The 22316-nt window shown below is 37.4% G+C and overlaps 1 protein-coding gene across 6 annotated transcripts in view; it reads right to left on the reverse strand.

The window, feature by feature from the left end:
• Positions 1 to 21980, reverse strand: part of ARFIP1 (ARF interacting protein 1) — a 126205-nt gene extending 104225 nt beyond the window's left edge. The window contains exons 1-2 of one of the 6 annotated variants that reach the window (XM_024757481.1): positions 21701 to 21980; positions 3750 to 3829 (exon numbers count right to left, since the gene is read on the reverse strand). In XM_024757481.1, coding sequence (XP_024613249.1) covers positions 3750 to 3827 — 78 coding nt within the window. In that variant the 5' untranslated portion in view covers positions 3828 to 3829; positions 21701 to 21980. Of the gene's footprint in view, positions 1 to 3749; positions 3830 to 21469; positions 21492 to 21700 lie in introns of those variants that run through there. The other 5 variants (XM_024757475.1, XM_024757476.1, XM_024757477.1 and 2 more) reach the window with 5 other exon arrangements.
• Positions 21981 to 22316: the final 336 nt, after the last annotated feature.

A 22316-nucleotide genomic window follows, 5' to 3' on the forward strand; every position in this document is an offset into this window, starting at 1 on the left:
CTCTAAAGGCATTATTATTCTACATTTTATTTATTTTAAAATTTCCTCTAATAATCAACATGCAGCTTGAGTGCAGGATCTAAACCAATTCACTTTTAGACCTCTGGGTTACTTACATAAAAGAGGAATGGAAATATTTGTATATTTTTTCTTGGATATTAGAAGTAAGTATATGTATTAGTGTTACTGTATCAAAGGGCAGACAGAAAAGGAGAATTCATGCAATAATCCTAAGATACACTAATAAATACCCAACACAACTACTTTGCTTTCTTTCCTTTTTTATTGTTGTTAAAAATACACTTGTTTTCCCAACTTCCTTGCTTCCATCTTTACATAATTTTTTCCTATTAAGTTTCTTACATTTACTCATCTTTCCCACTTTTCTTTGGGTTCAAATCATAGCTCTTTTCCTCATCAGCCATGTTAACCCTTCCAGGTCTCTGTTGCCTAATCTATAGAATGAAGGAGAAAACCTCAACTGCAAGCAGGTTATTATAGTATTAAATGAGATAATATATCTCATAAAACCCAGTATGGTGCCTGGCACCTAACAGGCTCTCAGTGAATGGTGCCTATTTGGCTATTGTTTCTTCTACAGATATAGAAGCTGCAGATTTTAAACACATTTCAGGGTGTAAAGTTTGAATATTAAAAATACAAAAACAAAATCCACCTTTTTCTGCTCTAATCAAGACTGGAATAGAGTACAAAGCAAGCCAAGCTCACGTTTTCTTCTTTTTTAATTCAAAAAGAAAAAAAAAACCCAAACAACTGATGTCATAAAAAAAAATGAGAAGAAAGCGTTTTTATAGTCACTGATAGGATGGATATCCTAATGAAAACATCATTTGATTGAGAGGAAATCACCTGGATTCTGCAATTAACTAGCTGAGTGATCCTGCACAAAGGCAATTCACCTGACAGAACCTAAAATGAACCTTAAGTCCCTTCTTGTTCAGGGTTGATACTGTTTTTGGCTCAGTTCAAAATGCTGGAGTTTTTGTTGTTGTTGTTTTGTTTTGCTCTTAAAGAAATAAAAACTATCATCCAGGTCATCATATTCTATTCCTAAGAAACCAGTATCCATATATCATTTATACTAGTGGTGTGAGGATTAATTCATTCTTCAAACTGACCATCAGTGATGTGCCAACCTCTGCTAGGATTAGCCTGAATTACTGAAAAGTCCAATGTATAGAACATTTAATTAAGAGTTAATGACCATAATATATAGAGAGTTATAATAGATTAAAAGAAGGGACTTCCCTGGTGGCACAGTGGTTAAGAATCTGCCTGCCAATACATGGGACACAGGTTTGATCCCTGGTCCGGGAAGATCCCACATGCCGTGGGGCAACTAAGCCCACACGCCACAACTACTGAGCCTGTGCTCTAGAGCCTGGGAGCCACAACTACTGAGCCCACGTGCCACAACTACTGAAGCCCGCACACCTGGAGCCCGTGCTCCGCAACGAGAGAAGCCACCGCAAATGAGAGAAGCCCACGCACCACAACGAAGAGTAGTCCCCACTTGCAGCAACTAGAGAAAGCCTGCACGCAGCAATGAAGACCCAACGCAGACAAAAAATTTTAAAATATAAATATATATACACATATATTAAAAGAAGAACTCTTATAAGCAAATCTGACCCCAAAATGTTTTCATCAAGGATATTGAAAAAAGAAGATTTAAGTTAGTAGAATAATAATACTGATAAATGGGGAATTTTAAAGTTACAGAATATTCCTAAATCCTACTTTGGTTAACTGCAAACTCATACAATGCTTTTAAATTTGGGTATAAATTCAGATTATACTCATACACCTGGCCCTTTTTTTTTTTTTAATTACAATATTCCCTGTGGATGCTGCACATTTGGGCATGGCTAAAAACACAGGGAATGCCTAATATGAATTATAATGTTAATTTACAGACAAATTTGAACAATTATTTGGCAGTGGATTCCTTCAGATCACTGTCATCCAGCCTTAACTCTCCTGAGCAGATTTCTAGTTTAGCATCTATTGGTGTGACATTCACATAGAAGAAACTCACAGTGGTAAACCACAAAGGGAATACTTTCATTTATTATGATGAGTCCCATCACTGACAGGGCTGCCAATCCTTCCTGTAGTTCACAAGCATTAAACTTCCTCTGACCATCTCTCAACAGTATAGATTCAGAGATCTGATCATAAAAAATCAAATCCATGAGTTAAGACAAATATGGTATACATAATTCCCTAGGTTCTCAGAACTAAATATAACTACAACACTGCTTTGACAAATGGTAAACAGCCAAACTATTTTATTTTTATTTTATTTATTTATTTATTTATGGCTGCATTGGGTCTTTGTTGCTGTGCACGGGCTTTCTCTAGTTGTGGTGAGCGGGGCCCACTCTTTGTTGCGGTGCGTGGGCTTCTCATTGCGGTGGCTTCTCTTGTTGCAGAGCACAGGCTCTAGGCACGCGGGCTTCAGTGGTTGTGGCATGTGGGCTCAGTAGTTGCAGCTTGCGGGCTCTAGAGCACAGGCTCAGTAGTTGTGGCACACGGGCTTAGTTGCTCTGTGGTATGTGGGATCTTCCCGGACCAGGGATCAAACCCGTGTCCCCTATATTGGCAGGCAGATTCTTAACTACTGCACCACCAGGGAAGTCCCAGCCAAACTATTTTAAATCACAAAGAATCCTGAATCCTTCACAGATAATACATATTTTGCCAACCAGAACTCATCTTTGACTTTTGGGCGAAAAATAAATTATCCAGCTCTAAACCCTACATTAAAGTCTGTCACACAGACTCAGCATCTTGGAGTGATGATGAAACACTGTGGCTAGCACTATGCCACATACACAGACGGCAAACTGGTTCAGAAACACTGCAACTGGAGCTGGAAGAACCCATGTTGTGTTCCAGCCTTGCCAGCTACTCTAACTCAGGCACTACCTCTGTGAAAGGTAAATATGATCAACAAATAAATGGGGGAGATAATGGTTGTTCTACTTGCCTAACTGAATTGTATCAAATCAGTCTAAGGATCAAGGCGGGACAATTATGAAAGTGCTACTCTGTAAATCTTTAAGCACTATAAATTTGAGAGATGTTACTAGGATTAGGTGTTCAAAAAAGCATCTGATGACTTGAATTCAATATAAAATTAACTTCTTAACATCTTTCTACTCTAATGAGCTAGAACAGTGGTTCTTAGGTGGTATATATTAGAATCACCTGTAGAATTTCCAAAAAGAACACACACACACACACACACACACACACACACACACACACACAGCCTGGTGTCTATCACTACAGACTCAGATTTCATGAGTCTGAAGTCCAGAACTCAGTATTTTTTTTAAACACTACATTTGGATTCTGATGCATAATTAACTAGAGAGAGAATATGGGAGTAGGTGAACGCAAATGTGAACCAATTACCACTGTTATTTCAACAGAAACTTCATTTCATATTTAAACTTAAAACTATAGTTCGACCAGACTTTTATGTTGATTTTTATGGGACAGGTATACTCTAAAATTTCATATGCCCAAAGGCAAATGTTAACTTACTTCCAATTATGAAGAAATAGCTCTCTCTCCTCCCACCCCTTTCCTGTGTCTATGTGTGTAGAAGAGTTTATTTAGAATGGCACATATTTAGACAAACTAAGTTAATTTGGACAGTCTAAATTTGATTGATATGGGTTGACTTTAAGAAAACAATATAAATACCACCCATTCACCTCAGAATTAGACTTGACTTCTTCTGTGGCTGGTTTAGATGTACCAAGAGTTGTAGTATCATTGCTGCAGTCAGACATACCTAAAAGTAAAATGTGTTAAGCACACATTAAATAATTTAGTTAAAAGAGCTATATTACCTTACCGATATTCTTACAAATATTCCACAACATAAATCATTTATTTGCAGTCAGAATTTGTTTTGCAAAACTATCTATAACCACATGAGTATCTATTGATTATAACAGATAAACAATTCTAAAAACAGACAAAAATTCAGGAAAAGTTTTTATGCAAAATGTAAAAACACATACCTCAGTGACTAAAAAATAATTTCATAAAATCATTTTAGATATGAAACAATTTAAAAGATCAGAGTGTCAACTTGATTTGCTAGATGAAAAAACTGAGATCAAAAATGTCAAAATATCCAAAGATAAAGCCAAAATATTAGTTATTCATGGCCTATATAAAATCAAAGTTTCAGAACAGAACTCAGACATCTTCCAACTCTCTGACCAGTGCTCTTTAGTACTGATAACAGATGTGACTGCTCATTGTCAAAGTCAAACACTATACTCAGATTTCATTCAATAAAACTTTAATGTGCTATTTCTGCTTCTAACTTATTCAACAACATTTAGAGAATGCCAACTACATGTGAAGAATTCTGCTAGGCACTAAGGAGAAAGAAAAGTAAAATCTAATTCAGGTTATAAGAGCATAATGCCCTCCATATCTGCAGGTTCAAACAAAGATCAAAAATATTTGAAAAAAGAATTCCAGAAAGTTCCAAAAAGCAAAACTTGAATTTGCCATGCATCAGTAACTATTTATATAACACTTACATTATATTATATATTATAAGTAATGTAGAGAGGATTTAAAGTATATGGGAGGATGTGCATAGGTTATATGCAAGTACTATACCATTTTATAAGGGACTTGAGCATCTGCAGATTTTGTTATCTGTGGGTGTACTAGAACCCATACCCCATATATAGCGAGGGCGACTGTATTCTGAATCTAATCAAGGAGACAGATAAATAAGTACAAAACACCATATTAGGTACTATAATGTACAGAAGCAAAGTTTTACTCATGAAATACAATGGAGGGAACAATTTTATTGTTCACAGATCAAATCCAATACCCCATTAAGAAAATAATACAACATGAACAAGTGGGATTTATTCCAGGAATACAAGGCTGTTCAATTAAGTAAGCTATTAATATATAATATATTCATAAAGCTAAGGGGAAAAAAACCATGGTTTTCTATGTAGATGTTGAGAAATCTATTGACAGAATTCAATACCCATTCATAATTCAATACTCAAGGAAAAAGGAATTAAGGGAGATGTCTTCAACATGATACACGCTTTAATCCTACAACCATTATTTTATTTAATAAAGAAATAACAGAGGCATTTCCACTACGAACAGGAACAATGCAAAGGAACCCACCATTTCTGCTACTATTCAACACTGAACTAGAGGTATTAGCCAATCCAAGTAGACAAACCAATTAGAAGAATAATAGGTAAAGAAGTAAAACTATTTCTTTTTGCAGATGATATGATAGTACACCTGAAAAACTCCAAAGACTCAATGGTAAAACTAACTAAAAATTAAAAGAATTCAGTGAAAAAGTAGGATAAAAAATTAACATACAAAAGGAGTTTGGGATTAACATATACACACTACTATACACAAAATAGATAACCAACAAGGACCCACTGTATAGCACAGGTAACTATACTCAATATTTTGTAATAACCTATAAGGGGAAAGAATCTGAAAAAGAATATATATATATATATATTATATATATATTATATATATATATGAATCACTTTGCTGTATACCTGAAACTAACAGAACATTGTAAATCAACTATATTTCAATTAAAAAAAACTCAATTTTTGAACTGTTATTGAAAAACAATAATCAGTGGACATAAAGGCAGAGAAAAATCCCGTTTACAATTACAACAAAGAAGATTAAATACTTAGGAATAAATTAAACAATGTATAAAACCTATATGAGAAAAATGTTTACACACAACTGAGAGACACTAAAGACTGAGCAAATGAAAAGACATCCTGTTCTCGGCTATGATGACATTATAAAGAAGTCATTTCTCCCTTAGTTAATTCACAAATTCAGTGCAATAGAGAAAAATATAACAAGCTAAATCATACAGTTAGATAAGTTATACTAAAGTTGATATGGAAAAATCAAACATGCAAGAGTAGTCAGGAAAACACTGAAAAAGGAAACTCACAAGGGGACTAACTTTGTCAGATGTTAAAACATACCATAAAGTATCTATACTTAAAGCACTATGGTACTAGCACATGAATAAACAATGAGACCAGAATAAAAAGTCTAAAGTTAGACTAAATATATACAAACATTTAATATATAACAAAGGTGACATCTCAAATTGCTTAATTAAAGATGGGCTTCTCAGTAAATGATGCCAGGAAAACTAGGTAGCCATTTGGAAAAATAAAAAATTAGACCACCACACACAAGAATAAACTCCAAATAGATTAGGAATCTAGATGTAAAAAATGAAATCATAGATGAACTGTTAAAAGAAAACATAGATGAATTGTTCTTTAAACTTTCTAATTCTAAGAATCTAGAGATAATTTTAAAAATTGATTAATTTGACTAAATAAAGATGTTTTAAAAATTGTATAACATAAGCACTATAAACAAAGAAAAAAGACAACTGAAAAACTAGGATAAAATATTTACAACAGGGACTTCCCTGGTGGCACAGTGGTTAAGAATCCGCCTGCCAAAGCAGGGGACACGGGTTCGAGCTCTGGTCTGGGAAGATCCCACATGCGCAGCAACTAATCCGTGTGCCACAACTACTGAGCCTGCGCTCTAGAGCCTGTGAGCCACAACTACTGAAGCCCATGCCCTGCAACAAGAGAAGCCACCGCAACAAGAAGCCTGCGCACCGCAACGAAGAGTAGCCCCTGCTCACCGCAACTAGAAAAAGCCGGTGCGCAGCAATGAAGACCCAGTGCAGCCAAAAAAAAAAAAAAAAAATTTACAACATATGCCACAATAGGTTAATATCCCTAATATATAAAGTCTTAAAAACAAAGGGGAAAAAACCAAAATCAGATAGAAAGCAGGAAAAAGACATGAACAGACGATTCAAAAAAAAAGATTAAAATGGTCTCCAAAATATAAAAAATAATCAAATTCACTCATAATTAGAGAAATGCAAGTTAAAACAATGCTGAGATACCATTTCTCATCTATTAGACTAGAAGAAATTTTTTTAATGTAACAAAACATTCTGCTACTGAGGATGTAAGGAAACAGGCACTCATATACATTGCTGATAGGAACACAAATTTGTACATCCATTCTGGAAGGAACTTTGGTAATGCCTAACAAAATCACACATGTACTCACCTTTGAAACCAGCAATCCCATGTCTAGAATCCATCCCAGGAATACATCTCCAATTAATACAAAAATACTTACACATTGCAGCATTCTGCATAATTGTAAAATATTGGGAAGAGCCTAAATGTCTTTACATCAGAAAATGGCTGAATAAACTATGACACATCCAGACAATGAAGTACTGTGCAACTGTTGAAAAAAATGAAGATCTCTATGATATACTGTAATTTCCAGGACATAGTGATAAGCGAAAAAAGCAAAGTCCAAAAATACCTATGGGTATGCTGTCTCCATATAAAAACAAAGAGGATACATGAAAATACATGTTTCTGCTCATTGGAACAAAAGAAATACAAGAAGAATAAACCAGGAACTAAAGAGATAGGTTACCTACAGGGAGAGGTGGGAAAAGAATGTAAAAAAAAGTAGGAAATTGGAACAAAGTAGCAGGAATACGGAAGGAGTGACACTTCTCTGAATATATAGTTTTAAATAATTCTGACTCTTAGAACCATAGAAATTTTCACATACCCTTCATAAAAAAAAAAAATAAAACCAACCAGGATTTGAGAGGAATTCAAACAGTAAAAAATCACTAACACATGAAACCAACTGTATTAGAAATGAATAACCCAGGAAAGGGAAGGGGGAAGCAGGGAAGGGGGAAAGGGGAAGGTGGGGCAAAGGGAGATGGGGGCGGAGAGAGAGAAGAAGGGGAGGGGGAGTAGAGGGGAAGGGGAGGGAAAGGAAGAGCAGTAGAAAAGAGTATCTTGACTGGACACCATGAGGCTAAAGATAAAAAGAATTATACACAAATTCTGTTAATATAGTTAGTAAAAGTATTTCTCACAGGGGTATAGGTTAGTAATTCTTAAAGTACTTTATGTATGTAACAGAACAGAACAAATATGTAAATAGAATGTAGATATTGAGAATTTGGTTTCTCACTGCTAGAGAAAAAATTAATAAAGAAAGGAGAAATGCTAAATAAACCCTGTGGTACTGGACTGGAATCAGAGTTATCAGTATAAACACATGGTTTTTAATATGTGTGTGTCCGTATTCATGTATATATATTTGTTATACACATACATATGCATGTATGTATAGGTTTCCTAGCTTTGTCCACTGAGAGGACCTAGAAGCAGTGATACCCAGTAACTGTGAGTACACTTGGTGCTCAAATCTTGGTCTCTAAACACCATTCTCCAATAAAAGGAACCACAACTCTTAAGGAAAAGTGGTTGATTCTAATACTGGGGCAAGGAAAATACAAGAGGAGCCTGGGACATTTTTCTGGTGTCAGAAAATAAGAAAAAATTCAAAAGAGGACAGGGGCTTGTCGAAAGAAAAAAGGACCCAACCTGAAGGCCCCTAATGGCCAATCCTGAGACATCTTGAGCAACAAATAATGACAGTACTGAATTGAAACTCCTAGAATAAAACAAATATTAATGAGTCCATATTGATAGAAATAAATAGGTAAATGGGGGTAAAGTGACAATTCCTCACAACAGAATCTCAATTAATAAACACAGAAAAGAAAGAGAAAACCAGAACTCTCCACCAGGCAAACATCACAGTAATAAGTGTTGCAGAAAGATTCACTGATGGATGCTAAAATTAGAGAGCAAAAGTTTGATGAGAAACAGCATTTACATAATCTCCAATATCTCCCACAAGGTACTTAACTGAAAAAAGAAAGACAGTTAAGTGGAGAAACTCACAGTTCACAGTGAAGAAACTCAGCAGATCTAACTTAACTAAGTGATTAATTAATCACCAGTAGTAAGACATATCAAGAGCATAATCCCTGATACATTGCACTGAAAAGGACAATATTATTTTTTGTGGTATTCTTCCCCCAAATGCATTAACTCAGTCCAATCATGAGAAAACACTGGACAAACCCAAACTGAGGAACATTCTACAAAATAACTGACCAGTTCTCTTCAAAGTGTCATGGTCATGAAGACCAGGAAAGTGTGAGAAACGTACAGATTGAAAGAGACTATGGAGAAATAACCAAACTCAATATGGGTTCCTAGTCAGAATCCTGCAGCAGAAAAAGGACAGTTAGTTGAAAATTTGGTGAAATTCCAATAAGGTCTGTAGTTCAGTTAATAATATTATACCAATGTTAATTTTCTATTCTTTTTTTTAATATAAATTTATTTATTTTTTTTTACTTTTGACTGCGTTGGGTCTTTGTTGGTGCACACAGGCTTTCTCTAGTTGCAGTGAGCAGGGGCTACTCTTCATCGTGGTGGCTTCTCTTGTTGTGCAGCATGGGCTTCAGGCGCGCGGGCTTTAGTAGTTGTGGTGCGCAGGCTCAGTAGTTGTGGCGCACGGGCTTCATTGCTCTGTATGTGGGACCTTCCCAGACCAGGGCTCGAACCCGTGTCCCCGGATTCTTAACCGCTGCGCCACCAGGGAAGCCCCTAATTTCTTATTCTTGATAATTATATTATGGTTATGTAAGACGTTAGCATTATGGGAAGTAGGGTAAGGAATATAAAGCAACTCTCTGTACCATTTCTGCAAGTCTAAAATTAGATCAAAATAAAAGTTTTTAAAGAACAGTAAGGAATGCTGAGCAAAGGTAGAGGAATTACCCTTAGATAGAAGGAGGATATCTCTTCCTTAGAAGGAAGAGTGAAAGAAGGAAGGAACCCATGGAAATAGTGAGGAATGGAATGGAAAACAGAAGAAAGTTAAGACAGTTCATTTTTGCTGTCTTCTACTTTCTTGTGAAATAGGAGTTATCATCTGCTCCCCTGTATTCATCAGTAGCGCCAATTAGCAAAATATATCATTATCATCCAGCTCAAGAAAAGACCAAATGATAACTTTAGAATGGGGCTGGTCACCAGGAAGACCAAGCCATGATTAGAAGTTTGGAACTTTCAGAGGTGAAAGGGGCTAGAGGAGTTAATAACTGATAATGCGTCAGTGAGGAAGCCTTCACAAAAATCCCTGAACTATGGGGTTTGGAGAAATTCTGTGGTGAACACATCCATGTCCTGGGATCATGGAACACCCCAACTCACAGAGACAGAAGCTCCTGTACTCAGAACGCTTCCAGATCTTGCCCAATGTCCTTTCCATCTGGCTATCTATCCTGTATCCTTTATCATATCCTTTACTATATAATAAACCGATAAGTATTAAAAAAAAAAAAAAGACCAAATAACTCCAAGCAGATTGGGAAACAGGGAATCAAATTTCTGAGAATTACGGAGTCAGGTACTAAGTCTGTGTTTTCTTCATATTATTTAAATGCTCTTACCTTCACATTTTTTAAAAGTTCATTTGTTCATAACTTTAATAATGGACACACATAGGGAATGACAAGATTTAAAGTTAATGATTTATTCACTGAACTTACTGTGATAATCACTTCATGATGTATGTAAATCAAATCATTATGCTGTACACCTTAAATTTATATGTGCTATATGTCAATCATATCTCAATAAAACTGGAAGAAAAGAAAAACTTATAATTATGGGAAAACAAAACAAAAAGTTAATGACTTGCAGAATGTGCTGTTTAAGATATATGTGCTCTGATCTTTACACGAATTTAAAGTTATCTTTAAATTTGTCTTCAAAATAAAATGATAAATCATTATTACAAAACTGCCATCAATGTTGAGGCTTCACAGACTGGTTTATACTTGAGGCCAAATATGCCTCAAGTCATCTCTGGGGCTCTACTTCCATAAGTCAGCCAGGGGTATTCATTAACTAATGAATGTGAGAACCAATGACCAATAAAGTGAATTACTAATTAACATTTGTTAAAAAAAAAAAGTATAATATTACCTGAAGTTTATAATTCATCCAACTTTTTGGAGTTGTTTTTGATTTATTATCAAAATCACATTTTGTTTTCTATACACTGAACAAACTAGATCTATTCAGTTTATAGAGGGAAACTATATAAGAACTTTAACCAGAATTTAATGAGGGAGACTTTTATATCCTACAACTGTTAAGTGCATTTAAGGTCTTTCCAAGGACCCAGGAAAGAGAGGGCAGGAGGTAAGAGACTTGCCAGGATCCTATAAGGTAAGAAGAAACAAAATACTCCATGGATACCAGAGAAGAAAAGACTGCATTTACAATCTCCATGAGTTAAAGATTCAGAATTATAATACTAAAGGATGAATGTTGAATAGAAATTATAACATGAGCACATTTCAAATTAAGGTACTCACATACCACAGGGGATCTGAAATGGTATGCTCAAGGCACAGGAAAGCAGATACAAACAGGATAAACAGAGCACATCATAGTGGAATGAGAATTTACACTTTTTCTAAATGAAAATAAGTATGCTGTTATGGAATGTAAAACAAAATTCACTTGAATAAAATACACATAAGCCTTCTAAGAAATTTCTTGAATTTTTATGATGAAATATGAATCTCCAAAGGAATATCTGAAGAGTTATTCTTTCTAGGGGTACTTCAGTAAAAAAGTTGGAGAAGTACTATAAATAACTTTGATGTATGGGAGTAAGGAGCTCTGACTGGAACTCAAGGACAATGCTAGGGAGGTAAATACAGAAAACTGAGGGCAAAAAGTAGCAAAACTTGGGCTTGCTTTGGTCTGAACTTGCTTAGCTTCTCTAGACTGGGTATATCACTGATTTCAGAGACTGGTTAGAGATTAAAGAAAATGGCTCTATTTCTTTCACTCAAATATGTCTATCTTTTCTTGCTCATAGATAAACAGGAAGAGAATGGTAAGATTTGTTTTAATTTCATAATTCAATATTAATTTTCAAGTTGAACTGATTTGTTTACAGTAAAAAATTTAGAGTTAAAATACATAGTGACTACATTAAATAACTATATATGCTGAGTGAAAAATAGTATCCAAAATACATTATTTTTCTGTTTTGGTCAAAACAATTTAAAATAGTGGGGTTTTTTTATGATGGTAGTTTCCTTAACATGGAGGAAAGATCCTTTTCCCTATTGTCAATGCAAATGATACTAAACTGAAAATGGTTTACCACACAATATGTTCAAAGTATATTACATTTTCTTTCATAAGTAGAATAATCAAGAGTAAGATAAAGAATCATCTACATTATACTGCTGTCTTTATGTCAACAACTATCTGGTATCTGTAAAAGCTATTTTGTTAGATACTCCTAAATCCTTTTAGACATTGATAAATTAAGTTCACGTTGCTCATTAAGATAAACACATCAGCCTAGATAATTCAAAAGTAGAAAGCTTTGACAAAAAAAGGTTAATTCTCAATTATATGCAGTGATGAGAAACAATTTAAAAATCAAGAGATATTCAACTATTCTCATCCTCACCATTATACCACCTTCTAACTAAGTGACAAAATTAACAGTTTGGAGAAGTCTTTTTTTTTTCCCCATTCAGATTGTGTTACAGAGAAACTAATGAGAAGTAAAATGATAAGACTCTCAAAACTAAATTACTCCCTGAAAATAAAACTAGCTGTAAATAAACTCTAAATTATTCAGGGTACTGTGGCCTCGTTCTTCACAAATGGCTAGCTAAGGTCCAGAACATCAGCAATGAAGCCAACCAAGAGAACTGGAGAGTTACTTTAAAATTCTGTATTAATTCCCAAAACCATATAAAATAAACCCCTCAATATTCTCAGGTAATTTTTTCAATGGGAAAAAGCTCAGAGGAAATAATCTAAGAAGACAGCTTAATAATATAGATAGTTACACACAGAAATATTTATAGATATGTGTATATACATGAGTTAGTGTATATTTCCTAGAAGCAACTCCAGCAACAATGAGCACACATAGTGCCCAGATCTTGGTTTCTAATACCATTCTCCAATAAAGGGAACCAGTGCTCCTTGGAGAAATGGCTGATTCTAGGACTGAGGCAGGATTACATACAAGATAAGCCTGGAGTATCTTGTAGTGCTGGAAAGTAAGAACATGCTTTAAAAAAAAACACCATAACAGAACAACAACAAAAGCTCAAAAGAATATAGGAACCAACTGAAAGAGCTTCCAGTGGCCAAAGTTGGAACAATTTGAGCAATAAAATAAAGTAATACTGGATTATAATGCAAAGTATAAAATAAATAACCATGAGTCAATGCTGATATAAATAAATGATTGAATAAATTAATAAATGGGAGAGAAGAGGCAAATCTCCCTTGCAGAAGAATTCCAAAAAATTTATGTACACACTCCACTGTTACGGAGGTAGAACATAATTCCCCACACATTAAGTGTACACATAATGACTTCCTTCTAAAAAGTACAATATGCAAAGGGAGGAGAAGAAAAGTAACTTTACAAGGTACAAACTTGACAAACACTGTCTTAAGCCAGGTGATCAAGGTTAACATCAACAGTGGTAAGGCATATTGATAGCATTTACTCTTGATATACGATTAAGAATGGCACTTTACCTCTGTTCCTTTCTCCCCAAAACACGTTACCCAGCCTAACCATGAGAAAAGAATCAGCCAAATCCCAACTGAGGGACATTCTACAAAACACCTGACCAGCAATCCTCAAAACTATCAACTGTCATTAAAAATGAGGAGTCCGAGAAACTGTTAAAGCTAAGAGCACACATGATAACCAGGATTTATTCCTGCACAAAATCCTGGTATAGAAAAAGGTCATTAGGAGAAAACTGAGGCAATCTGAACATATGTTATCTAGTAATGTATAAATACTGGTTCATGAACTGTGACAAATGTACCATACTAATGTAATACGTTAATAATGTGGGAAACTGGACATGGTGTATATAGGAATCTGTATACTATCTCTACAGTAATTCTGTAAATCTAAAATGATTCTAAAATAAGAGTTTATTATAAAATAATCTAAGAATACTTTGCTATATTATTATTCTATAATTATTGTTTTTAATAATTAATAATATAAATGTATATTATTAAAATATTTCATTCTTTTACATGTATGCACCCCAATGTTCATTGCAGCACTATTTACAATAGCCAGGACATGGAAGCAACCTAAATGTCCATCAACAGATGAATGGATAAAGAAGATGTGGTACATATATACAATGGAATATTACTCAGCCATAAAAAGGAACGAAATTGGGTCATTTGTAGAGACATGGATGGACCTAGAGTCTATCATACAGAGTGAAGTAAGTAAGAAAGTGAAAAACAAATATCGTATATTAACACATGTATGTGGAGTCTAGAAAAATGGTACAGATGAACCTATCTGCATGGCAGGAATAGAGATGCAGACGTAGAGAAGGGATGTGTGGACATGGAGGTGGGGAACGGGTGTGTGGGATGAACTGGGAGATTGGGATTGATAACATATACAGTATCATGTGTAAAACGGATAGCTAGTGGGAACCTGCTGTATAGCGCAGGGAGCTCAGCTCAGTGCTCTGTGGTGACTTAGATGGGCGGGATGGAGGGGGGAGGGAGGTCCAAGAGGGAGGGGATATATGTATACATATAGCTGATTCACTTGTTGTACAACAGGAACTGACACAACATTGCGAAGCAACTATACCCCAATAAAAAAGAAAAAAAATTATTTTCATGCACTTGGAAAAAAACAGCATAACTGGCAGTTTAACTAATATATTTATAAATATTTATATTTAAAATCCTATATGGCAAAACTCCATGAACTGAAATCTTTAATACTATCAACTTGGAAATTCAATCAATATTTAGGTATCAGGCACTGGCCTAGGTCCTTGGGAGTCAATGAGCCAAAAAAGAAAATATGATGTGGTCCCTACCTGCATGGATATGGCGGTAGCAGAAGAGAAAGACAATCATACAGTCACACATATAAATGTAAATGGCAACTGTGGAAAACGTATGACATTACTACCTCATCTGGGAGGTCAGGATATTTCCTCAAGAAGCAAAACTTCAGTTGAGGTGTGAAGGATAGCTAAGAGCCAACAAGTGAAATGGAAGAAAAGAAAGAGTGGTAAAGACAGGGAGAAAAGCATGTGCAAAAGCCATGTAATGCAAGGAGCAAGACAAGTACAAAGGGAGAAACGAAAGCCAGCATGGGTGAAATGGAGAGTTAAGCAGAACATGATAAAAAATAAGGCTGGACCATTGTGAAGGAGTTTTGTTTTTATCCTACAAGCAATGAGAAGCCATAAAAAGACTGGTGAAGAGGAGGGAAGAGTGACAATCAGACATGTGTTTCAAAATAAATCACTGTGCCTTCGGGATGGATACTGGATTAGAGAGGGGTTGAAACAGAAGTGGGTAGACAAGAATGAAGGCTACTGTAGAAATTTCAGGCAAGATGATGGTAACAAACTAAAGTGGTGGTAGTGGAAATGGGAAGTAGTTGACAGATTTAAGGGATATTTAGAAAGTAAGATTAATAAAACTTGTTGACAGACTAGACGTATAAGGGAGAGGGAGATATTAAGGATCACTCCTACTGCCCTGTATTTTCCAACTGGAAAAATAATGGAGTCATTCACTGAAATAAAAAGCAAAGAAAGAGGACCAACATTTTGGGGGGGTTTTGGGAGTGAGGGAAAAATCAGTTTAGTTTTAGACCTTGTATTTGCGATATCTCTAATATATGCAAGAGAGGTGCCAACTGGAAAGCAAAATATATAGATCTAGAGCTCAGACGAGACAGAAAACACTCACGTCCTTAGAAAAGCTGACATCTTTATCCTAGTAAAACAGCTAACTATAATTGCCAAATATCCAAGAAAAACATTAGACTCTGACCATCTGTATTTAGTTAAAACAAAAAGCTGAGACAGAACATGGCAGTAATATTTCATCAACTACAACAAAAACTGCTAGGCACCATGCGGAACACAGAGTTTTAAAAATCTTGTTTCAACAGTATATTTATTATGTCACTAATCATACAGTATTTTAAAGTTTTAGCAGGGCTGGCCAATGTCCTTGGAAATATTCAATACCTGCACTAGTCAGTAAAGTAGCCACTAGCCACATGTGGCTACTGAGCACTTGATATGTGACTGGTTTGACTGAGGAACTGCATTTTTATCCTATTTTATCTTAACTAATTTAAATAGTCACATGTGGCTAGTGGCTACTCTATTGGACAGGAGCAGTTTAGAGCTTCCTTGTATATTTCATCTAATCCCAAACAACCACCTTGTGAATTAATTGAGAGCCAGTGTGGGGGATAGAGGGATTAAAGAAGTAGAAGCTTGCATTCAACCCGCTTATTATATTATTTGAATTTTTATTTCAAGAATATATCTTACTTGTAAAATTTTAAATATTTTTAATTTTAAAATTAATTAAATGCTGCACAGAAAAATTAGGAAATACAGAAAGAGGAAAATGAAAATAATCTGTAAACCTCCTTTAAGAAATAATCTATAATTAACATTTAGCCATATATGAAGAGGATCTACATTTTTAACCCTTTTGTTAGAAGGCGCACCAATGGCCCAAGTTACTCTCTATGAGTTTTATCATATTTCTCTTCTACCCCATCCCCATCCCAAACACCTTGAGAATCCTATTAGAAAGCTATCATCTCTAGAACTCTACCTCAAGGCTGCCAAAAATAAACAATAGTCCTCTTGCTTATCTCCCTTTCACCACCATCACGACCACCCTCTGCCACCAGTGTCATACACTTTAACTGGAACCCAATCTCTACCCCACAATATCATGGAATCATTAGTCACTATAGTGAAAAAGAGTACAAGCTTTGGAGTCAAGCAACTTTATGAGTCTGTGGTTCTCCTTTTACCATTTGGATGACCTTGGACTAATTACTTCTGCTGGTTTCTATACCTGTTTCTTCATTTGTTTATAGAAAATAACAGTACCTAATACACAGATAGCATCTATAAAGCATAATGCCTAGCCAGAGTAGCACTCGATAAATGACAACTATTATGGACTTCTATGTGCCTGGCGCTGCCCTAGATATTGAAGGGGAGAGCTCTGAAACAAAACAGAATCCCAGCCATCCTAGAGGTTACATTACACTGGTTTAACCCCAGGGACTCTTTCCATCTGGGATGTGAATTCCTGATCCATCCCTTATTAGATGTGTGACCTTATGAAAAGTACTTCATCTAAAATCTAAATTTCTTCATTTCTAACATGGTTATGTTATCTGCTCTTACCTACTTGAGATGGCTGGAGTAAAAATAAAATGAGAATATATGGGAAAATGCTTTGCAAATTATTATATGCTAAATAAAAAGAAGGTATTAAAGAGTATCATACTCCTCCTCTCTTGGACAAAGCTTTCCAATCAATATGCCAAGAATGGATTACAGGGACTTCCCTGGTGGGAAGGCAGGGGACACAGGTTCGAGCCCTGGTCCGGGAAAATCCCAATCTTAGTTGTTGCTCCGTGGCAACTAAGATCTCTTAGTTGCCGCAGAGCAACTAAGATCTCTTAGTTGCCGCAGAGCAACTAAGCCCGTGCGCCACAACTACTGAGCCTGCGCTCTAGAGACCGTTAGCCACAACTACTGAGCTCATGTGCCACAACTACTGAAGCCTGCGTGCCTAGAGCCCATGCTCTACAATAAGAGAAGACACCGCAATGAGAAGCCCGCGCACCACAGTGAAGCGTAGTCCCCATTCACTGAAACTAGAGAAAGTCCATGCGCAGCAATGAAAGACCCAGCGCAGCCAAAAATAAATAAATTAAAAAAAAAAAGAATGGATTACAGATGTGCTGAAAATATTGACACCCCCTCTCCCTGGTCCCCTCCGCCTACAGGGAGCTGGGGAATCTGCCATACAAATAATCATTTTTATGTGTGCCATGATGCAGAAGTTTGGAAACTTTGCTCTAACACACTATCTCATGTCGGCAGACACTGGAGATGGCCAAATGACTCCCTCCTCTGGACAATTTAGGTCTCACCACCAACTCTGTTATTCTTATGATCCTGCTTCAAAGACAGTGATGTCACAGTTCTCCAAAGGATCAAGCCCGAACATCAAGGAGCTGCTAGTCCAATGCCATCATACATATACAAAAAATGAAACAAAATAAAAACTCTCAGGTGACAATATGGCAAAGATGTTACCATATTTTCACAAAAGATTTGAGCAACTTCCAGCAATACCTGCCTAGAACCATCTTAAGACAAAAGTTTAGAAGTAATGGAAGAGAGGGAAATAGGGATGGAGGGAAGATGAAAGAGAAAAGAAACAAAGAGAAAAAGAAAATGTAGACTTTTGTCTTGTAGAAAATAGCTGAGAATCCGTAAGAGCTAATCACTGGCTTCCATGACTGCCTAAAGCTAATCTAGAGACTAAAGAGAACAAGATTATTTTCAGGTTCCTTTGTTTTATAGTCTTTTTCATACTTTCTAGAACTAATGCTGGTGTGTATCTGACTTTTAGACTGTTATGGTCCCTACATCATCATCATCCATATTTTGTGGGACTACTGTTTCCAATCTGTACATATATTGTTAGTTTTTCATCCACAGCCATATTATCTTAAATTCCCTATTAAATTTACTCCTTCCTCCATCCTGAATTTATTCCTTACCCCATCCCAAGGTTATCATTCTGGAATGTATTTATACCTCCAGACTCTTACAATGCCAAGTCTATTACTTAAAACCTTTATTTTCACATTTTCCACTCCTCATATGTCATCATACATACACACAAACACACACACACACACACTCACACACACACACCCGACAAACACATACACAGATTTATATCCACCCTGTGGGAAAACTATCAAATAACACTCCATAGGCCTCCTCCGAATTCATTTCTTTTTGTCATACTTTTTGGTGTGATATTCAACCAGGTGTTCAGCTACTGAAGATAATAAAGGAAAAGACCTTCTTTACTTAATGTCTGATAGAAAATCAGGTGAGATACCCCAACACATGCCAATAAAAGATGTAACGAAAATATGGTAGAAGCAGCCTAGAGTAGTAGTTAAGAGCTCACAGTCTGGATTCAGATAACCTAGGTTCGATCCTGGCCTGACCAGTGAATTCTGAGCAGATTACTTCAGCTTCAGTTAATCATTTAGTTTCAATTTCTTCATCTACAAAAATGAAAAATTTAGCCACTTTATAAGGTTGCTGTGAGGGTTGGATGAGATAATCATATTAAGCACTTAGCATAATGCCTGGCACACAGTAAGCAAACAAATGTTAATTGTTGTTATGGTGTCAGATGTAATCAATCTTCTGACTTTGTCATTACCTTAGAAGGAAACTAATTTAGCATAATTGACTCTTTATAAACTTATGTTTTCTGCCCCCCAAAGTGAGGATGCTAGACAGAGGGAAAATTATTTTGTGCGCAGAATACACGGGTTACTCCATATAGACTATGATGAACTGTATAGGTCTCTTCAAGTTCTAACATTCTATGAAACAGGTGTCAAACATTTTAGAACGTCAACCTTTGATCAACAAACACTTTACCATCAAATCCATAAGTTCAAATATGCGCTCTAAACTTACATTAAGTTTGGAAGGATACTAACTTAGTCACAAAAGAGAACGATCATTAAATTCCTAATATAGAGGTAATATGGAGGGAAAGGAGATGTCGAGATGAGCAGCAACATGCCAAAGGCTTACAGACCACACCACTGAAGCATCATTTGCCCTTCTGAACAAAGCCGAAGCCCAAAGTAGATGCCTCAAGTGAAAAACAAGAAAATGAAAACAAAGTACACTAGAAATTTAAACTTTTACTCTGAACTGTACCCAGTAGGTTGGTGATATAATATGTATAAAATAATAATAAATGTATCAATTTATAAATCCACTGGATCGCCACAACATTGGCCACAAATACTTATCCCTAAAGAGAAACCTCGAAACCACAAATCAGGAACTAAATAAAGAGGCGGTCTTACTTCCTTCTCTAGGTCTAGGAAGAAATTTAGAAACACTGAAGTTTTGAAGTAGCTAGAGATTTCATCACTATAAAGCTGGAATCTCTGCATTCTACTCTCCTTGGTGCCCAAACTAGCTATGTACAGTTTGAAAAAGTAGTAGCTCCACAAAAAAAGTTTTCATTAACTTCAAGACACTATCTAAGGAGTGGCTTTTTATCTACCTGGAGGTTATATATCTCCTTTGAGAATCTGATAAAAAGAATGGACATTCTCCCCAGAAAGGAGAACATGCACTGAAAACAAAACTGTGCACTTAATTTCAGGGGTGGGGATGAGGAAGTCCCCTGAAAGTCACTGACCACTAGACCACAGTCCCCAAAGGCATGACCCAGGATTAAGGCAAACTAATTTATCAATTTGAAATGGAATGAAAGTAACTGAGACCGAGATTTTAATCCAGAAAATAAAACAAGATTAGAAACATTTTGTTTTCTCAGCTAATGAGTGTTAGACGTCGTGGCTGGGAGAGGGTGTTGGTCATGTTGAATGGGGAAAACAAAAAAATACAGGACTAACAAAAGAAAAGTGGAATTAAAACAGTGACATGTCGTCTGTTGCATTCACTCTGAGACAGCAGCAATAAAATGGCCAATTCCTGCAGCCTTAACAAGGAACGATTTAAGGTAACCAATTCTGGTGCACACTCCCACGCCAGTGAAGTTAATTAAATGGCAAATGTGAACACACACCTGCCACACTTGCAGGTGAAAGCACAAGTTTAACCAAAGTCCTGCAAATCTTCCATTTTTTCCTTAAGAACCGACTGAGAGAAATTATATGCTTTAATCTAGGAGAAAAAAGGAAGGAAGGGGGCCAGAAATCCTCAAACGTGATGGCTAAAGGATCTGCAGGAAGTGTTAACTACAAACCTTTTGAGATCAAAGGGCTCAAGAGGGAGATGAGAATAAAACAAAGGAAGTAATAATAAAATAAAGTAAAAGGGAAAAGCGTCTAGAAACTGTTCTTAAAACAAAACAAAAACCTCCTTCCTTTTTCCTAGACACGTAAACAGTAGTAACTTGGCAAAGAGGAACGGACGAGACGACGGCACAACTTCCTTCCCAAACTCCAGCATTCCTTGGACGTCCTCGCAAGCAGTCAGGCTTGGGACATGTCACAGGCAAGGCTCCTCCCTGCACCACTGCCCGAGGAACCTCTCGCAGGGACTATCGCTATCTCCCTTCCTCTCACTGCGGGAGAGGAGAAATAGGGGATGCAGGGAAAGAAGGAGAGCAATGAAGGCTGGACACCAAACCTGAAGGTGGCCCGCTCCGAGGCTTAGTCGAGAAAGACCTGGATCCTTCAACCCCTTTCTCTGCTCAATACATGCAAAACCGGGAGGGTGCCGCCCTGGGAGGGCCAGTCTTACCTCTTCACCCGGCTGTTTCGGGGGTACACTCAGGGGGCACAGGAGGAACGAAGGGACAGAAACCCAAGGCCGAATGCCTGGACAGAGAGAGATGGCACACACAGACTAAGGACATAGGTGCCCTGTGGAAGTCCGGAACTGCGAGCCCCAGAGGCAACGTGTCCAGCCCCGCCACCCATCTCCGAGAAGCATTCCCCCGCCTCTTTCCCAGCCGGCCAGCTCCGCCCTCACCTATCTGCAGGGAAGCCGGCAGCTCGCACGTCGAGGATTATCCCTGCCTCTGCTCTCCGGAGTCGCCTCAGCCCTGGCAAGAAGTGAGCGGAAACGCGACCCGGGCCTTCTCCTTCTTCCCCTTCTCCCACGCACCTAGGCTCCTCGGGGGCGGGGAGCAACAGCAGCTGTCACAGCCTCACACTGACCAACCGCCGAGGACACTCAGACCGGCGGCAGCTCCACCAGGCCTACAGCTCTAACACCGAGAGCAGCGGAGCCGGAAGTGAGGGGACCGGAAGTAGCGTTGTCCGTAGCCCTGGACGGCCTCTCTCTCCCTCAGTCTGGCCGGCCCAGCCGCGTCTCGATGGTGCCAGCGCGCTTCCCCCGAGGCCCCCTCCGCCCCGCTCCAGGAGGCGGGCCCCGCCCCTCCCGCTGCGGCCCCTAGCAACCACATCCGGGACTCAGCCGGCGCCTTTGCCCGGGTAATTTTCTGGCTGCGGCTAGATCGCTGGGTGGGGGCGGCTGTGAGCGCGGGTCCAGATGCACCTGCCAGAGCTGGGGGCTTGCCGAAGGGCGCGCCGGCCTGGTCTTGAGTGGTCGGAGGTCCAGGAGCCCTCGGCATCCTTTTCTCACT

Source organism: Neophocaena asiaeorientalis, unplaced genomic scaffold (genome assembly GCF_003031525.2).
Source record: "Neophocaena asiaeorientalis asiaeorientalis breed wild unplaced genomic scaffold, Neophocaena_asiaeorientalis_V1.1 scaffold238, whole genome shotgun sequence".
Taxonomy (NCBI): Eukaryota; Metazoa; Chordata; class Mammalia; order Artiodactyla; family Phocoenidae; genus Neophocaena; species Neophocaena asiaeorientalis.